The following is a 5,172-nucleotide window of genomic DNA, read 5'->3' as shown; positions in this document are numbered from 1 at the left end:
TTGTAATACCTTAACTAATAAAGAATTTTAAAAAAATTTAAAAAAAGATTCGTACTTTGTCATTGGTGTTTGCCAATTTAATTATAATGTGTCTTGGTGTTGGTCTTTTTGGGTTCACCTTGTTTGGGACTCTGTGAGGTTCTTGGATATGTGTGACTTTTTTCTTCCCAATATCAGGAAAGTTTTCTGTCATTATTTCTTCAAAAAGATTTTCTATTCCTTGCTCAGTTTCCTCTCCATCTGGTACTCCTATTTATGTGGATGTTGTTTTGTTTTGTGTTGTCCCAAAGCTCCCTTAAGCTCTCCTCCTGTTTTTTAAGGTGTGTTTTTTTTCCAGTTGCTGCTCTGCTTGGGTATTTTTTCCTATCTTGTCTTCTAGCTCACTGATGTGGTCCTCCACTTCTTCTAGTCTACTGTTAATGCTTTCTACTGTGTTCTTTATTGCAGCGATTCCATTCTTCATTTCTTCTTGTTTCTTTACCATTTTCTCTTGATTCTTACACATATTGTTGATTTTGTCTTACATCTTTTTCTGTGTCCTTATTACCATTGCTCTGAACTCTTTCTCTGACACATTGCTTGCCTCCATTTCATTTTCTTCCTTTTCCTATGATTCCTCCTTTTCTTTCGTATGGGGACTGTTCCTTTGTTTCCCCTAGTTTGTTCCTCTCAGGGTGCCTGGTTATGTAGCTCTCTCTCTCTTACATTGACTCTCTCCAGGCAATCTCTGGATTGCCTCACCAGCTGTGTTTAATTCGGCCACCAAGTTGTCTCCCCCTGGACAAACTTTTAGGTGCCCATTTCTGGGGATGTTGGAGTCTCAGTGTTTGTGGGTTTGCAGCTGAGGCAGCTGGTCCCTAGGCATTGTGGTTGTAGGGTCCCAGGAGGTATCCCAGGTCTCTCCAGTTGAAGGTAAGGCTGGGCTTCCAATCACAGCTGCTCTCCCCTTTAAGATGGTGTGGTCTCTCCCAATGCATGGGTTTTTGCTAGAGCTCTCAACACAAAGCCATCCACATCTGTTCCTTCATTATTCTTTACAACATCTTTACGAGTTGAGTCGGTGGTGGGATTTGCTATGTGGCAGTTTGTGGTGGCAGCTCCATCTCCTCTTCTGCTAAACAAAATTTTATTCTTGAGTTCTCATTGCCCCATGGTTGCGCAGGATTTGAGAAATTCATTCGCACTGATATCCCAAAAGATGAAGAGAAGGTACTGAAAGGGAAGCCATTTTTACTAGTTTTCAGTGGGGGACTTCTGTGGTTGGAAGTCTGTCTCACCTCTATATGAGACAAGCATTCCCTTCTCAGAAGCAGATCCAGTCAGAGAATCTGAGGCTGCTTCCTATGTGTGTGTCTAGGAACTTTATTTTCAGGGCAGAGGAGGCAGTGACTTCTGGGAGATCCTGCAGGCTCCGGGGCCTCTCTGGGTACCAATCACAGAGGCAGAAAGTGCCCACTTTCTGACCAGGCTGTCTTCCCCATTTTGTTCTAAATAAAACCTTTGGGCCACATTTCTTTAAAGCTCATGGCTGTCCCTCTCCGGACTGAAACAGCCATTACCTCCCAGAAGAACTAGCTCTAGGAAGCTTGCAAACTACAAAAAGGCAAGGTTTGGCTATGTTACCACTAAGATGGTCATCCTCAGGATGTTGGGCTCCCCCAGGCTGTATTTTCCTGACCTTAATGTAAACTCCCTAAGTTTTCTATTTTAATGCATAAGAGTTACTTGAAATCTATCTACTTGACTACAATTTTGATAGACGTACAAAATAGTGTTAAGCCCAAAGTAGGTGTAAAATAGTGGATAACAAATGTGAAAGTTTGACTCACCTTGAGGTTTCGTGATGCGCTGAATTTGTAAACTGTGTCCGTTTGCACCTGTAGCAATGCATGTTTTCATGTCCACTGTGTAGTTCTGATTATTAATTAGGACATCAACTGTTTCTTCCCTGTTTTTTTCTGGCCTCCTCCAATTTCATATTGGTTATTTTGTCAAAACTACGATAAGTGTTATTGTCGTCATATTGCCATTCTACAAACTCAGTGATATAATCTGCTCTGGATTCCTGCTCTTTGGCTGATCTAACTGTCTTGATCATCTCCTCAACTGCATTTCTAGCCTGTTCCACATCTCTGCTAATCCCTGAAACCTTAATCAAAGGTTTCTGATGGTCCAATTCCACCAAAATATTCAAGTCCTTCTGCAGCTTATTCAATTCCTGATATTCCTTTTCATCAAAGTCTTTGATACATTCCTCTTCACTGGTGTAAAGACTCTGTTCCTTTTCCATCAGATTCTGTAGGCAGTAGAGGGCGTTTTGTACAGATGTTTCATTTTCACCACACACCTGAAAAATTGCTGATTCCATTTTCTTCTCCAAAACCAAAGGCTTTCGTTTGGGGGGAGGTTGCTTTGAGAAGCCCAAAAATGCTAAAAAAGAAACACAAGGGAATGCAACAATTGTTTTAGATTTAAAAAGAAAAAAAACATATTTAGCTATTAGCTATTTCTCCCTGTCTTTCTCCTTTCCTCCCTCCCTGCCTTCTTTACTTCTTTCTCCTTTTATAGTCGCTGTGCTGTATATGGAATTTCTAGAGCTTATTAACCTTATAATTGGAAGTGTGTACCTTTTGAGCACCTTTACCCATTTGCCCACCTCCCACCACCCCACCTCTGGCAACCACCAATCTGTTCTCTGTATCTGAATTCAGGATTTTTTAGATTCCACAGATTAAACTTATTATACATTATTTGTCTTTCTCTGTCTGACATTTCATTTGGGATAATGCCCTCAGGACTATCCATGTTGGTGTAATTGGCAGGATTTCCTTTTTTATGAATGAATAATATTCCATCATCAATGCAGGATTAGTCAAAAGTAGGTTTACAGCTGTTCATATGGAAAATAATACCATAATTTATAAGTAATGCAAGAATAAACTCAGTTTCACATACAACTATAAACCTACTTTTGCCCCACCCTGTATATACCACATCTTCTTTATTCATTTATTTTGTCAATGGACAGTAGGTTGTTCCCATGTCTTTGCTATCTCAATACTACTTCTATGAACATGGGGGAGCAGATATCTTTTAGAGATAATGATTTCATTTCCTTCAGATAAATACCCAGAAGTGTAACTACTGGATCATGTGTTAGTTATATTTTTAATTTTTTTTAGGAACCTCCTACTATTTCCCATAGTGGCTACACCAGTTTACATTCCCAGTGCATAAGGATTCCCTTTTTTCCACATTTTTGTCAACACTTATTTCTTGCCTTTTCCAAAATAGCATTCTAACATGTGTGAAGTGATATCTCATTATTACTTTGACTTGCATTTCCCTGATGATTAGTGATGCTAAGCCCCTTTTCATGTACTTGTTGGCCAATTATATATCTTCTTTGGATAAAAATATGTCTATTCATATCTTTTGTGGATTTTTTAATTGGATAATTTGGGTGTTTTCTATTGAGTTGTGTGAGTTCTTTATATATTTTTTATATTAACCCCTAATTAGGTATATGATTTGCAAATAGTTTCTCCCATTCAGTAGGTTGATGGTTTCCTTGCTCTACAGAAGCTTTTTTTGTCTTATATATTCCCACTTGTTTATTTTTGCTTTTGGTGTGTGTGTTTTTAGTGTCAAATCCAAAAAAACATTGTCAATACTGATGTTAAGAAGCTTACTCCTTATGTTTTCTTTGAGAAGGGTTATGGTTTCAGAACTTACATTCAAGTGTTTAATCTATTTTGAGTGGATTTGTGTATGTGGTGTAAGATAGTGGCCAGTTTCATTCTTTTGCATGGCTGTCCAGTTTTCCCAACACCATTTATTTTAGCATATGTGCTACTGAAGTGAGTGCCCAACACTATTTATTAAACAGACTATCCTTTCCTCATTTTATATTCTGGGCTCCTTTGTTGTAAATTAATTGACCATATATGCATGGGTTTATTTCTGGGTTCTCCATTTTCTTCCACTGATCTATGTGTCTGTTTTTATACCAATACCCTACTGTTTTGATTATTACAGCTTTGAAATATACTTTCAAATCAGGAATCATGATGCTTCTAAATTTTATCTTCTTTAAAGAAAATACCTTTTTGCTATTTGGGGTCTTTTGTGATTCCATACATTCTTTACAATTTTTTGTTGTATTTTTGAGAAAATTCCATTTGAATTTTGTTGGGATTGCACTGAATCTGTAGATTGCTTTAGGAAGTATGGATATTTAACAATACTAATTTTTACAATGCATGAGTACATAATATCTTTCCATTTATTTTATCTTCTTCAATTTATTTCATCAGTGTCTTACCACTTATACCTTCTTGGTTAAATTTATTCCTAGGTATTTTATTCTTTTAGATGCAATTGTAAATGGGAGGATTGTTTTCATTATTTTTCTTTCTGATAGTTCATTAAAGATTAGCATCTTCAAAACAGACAGAAAAAGACAAATACCATAAGATCTCACTTACATGTGGAATCTAAGAAAAAAACACAAAAACAACACACACTCATAGAAAGAGATCAGATTTGTGGTTACCAGAGGTGGACTGGGGGGAGGGAAAATTATAAAAGGAGGGTCAAAAATACAAACTTCCAGTTACAAGATAAATAAGTACTAGGGCTATAATGCACAGCATAATGACTATAGTTAACACACCTATATGATATATGACAGCTGTTAATTCTAAGAGTTCTCATCCTGAGGAAAAAAATTCATTTTGCTTTCTCTTTTCAAGAGATGTATGAGATGATGGATGCTAACTAAACATAGTGCAGTAATATTTGTAAAATCAAACCATTATGCAGTATACCTTAAACAGTGACATATGTCAATTATATCTCAATGAAACCAGGGGAAGCTAATAAACTACCACAAAAAATAATGTAGAATTTTAGCTATTTCTCACATGACCTCAACATTAGGAACATGCATTTCATAAAAATCAACAACTCACATGCAATTTTAGACATTATAGACTGTGAGGGAGCCTGGGAGCCTTCTCTTTTTCTCATATTGGCAAAAAACACATCCATTATTTGAGGCTGAAAGATAACAACTTTAACTTTTTTCATAGACCGGACAAGTCCTTTCTGGATAAAGTCTTCAATGGCATCCATTATGGCTTCAGCAACCTTATCTGGGTCTTGTTGAGC

General features: G+C 37.0%; 1 protein-coding gene across 1 annotated transcript in view; it reads right to left on the bottom strand.

The window, feature by feature from the left end:
• Window positions 1-1,829: 1,829 nt before the first annotated feature.
• LOC102261133 (poly [ADP-ribose] polymerase 14-like) overlaps window positions 1,830-5,172 on the bottom strand; it is a gene marked incomplete at its 3' end in the record, with an annotated part of 48,309 nt that continues 44,966 nt past the window's right edge. Inside the window, 3 exon segments of the mRNA XM_014528376.1 lie at window positions 1,830-1,950; window positions 1,952-2,430; window positions 4,974-5,168. Coding sequence (XP_014383862.1) covers window positions 1,830-1,950; window positions 1,952-2,430; window positions 4,974-5,168 — 795 coding nt within the window.

Source organism: Myotis brandtii, unplaced genomic scaffold, assembly GCF_000412655.1.
Source record: "Myotis brandtii unplaced genomic scaffold, ASM41265v1 scaffold631, whole genome shotgun sequence".
In the NCBI taxonomy this organism is placed as follows: domain Eukaryota; kingdom Metazoa; phylum Chordata; class Mammalia; order Chiroptera; family Vespertilionidae; genus Myotis; species Myotis brandtii.
Note: the sequence above shows the minus strand (reverse complement) of the source record. Positions and strands in the feature narration are given on the sequence as shown.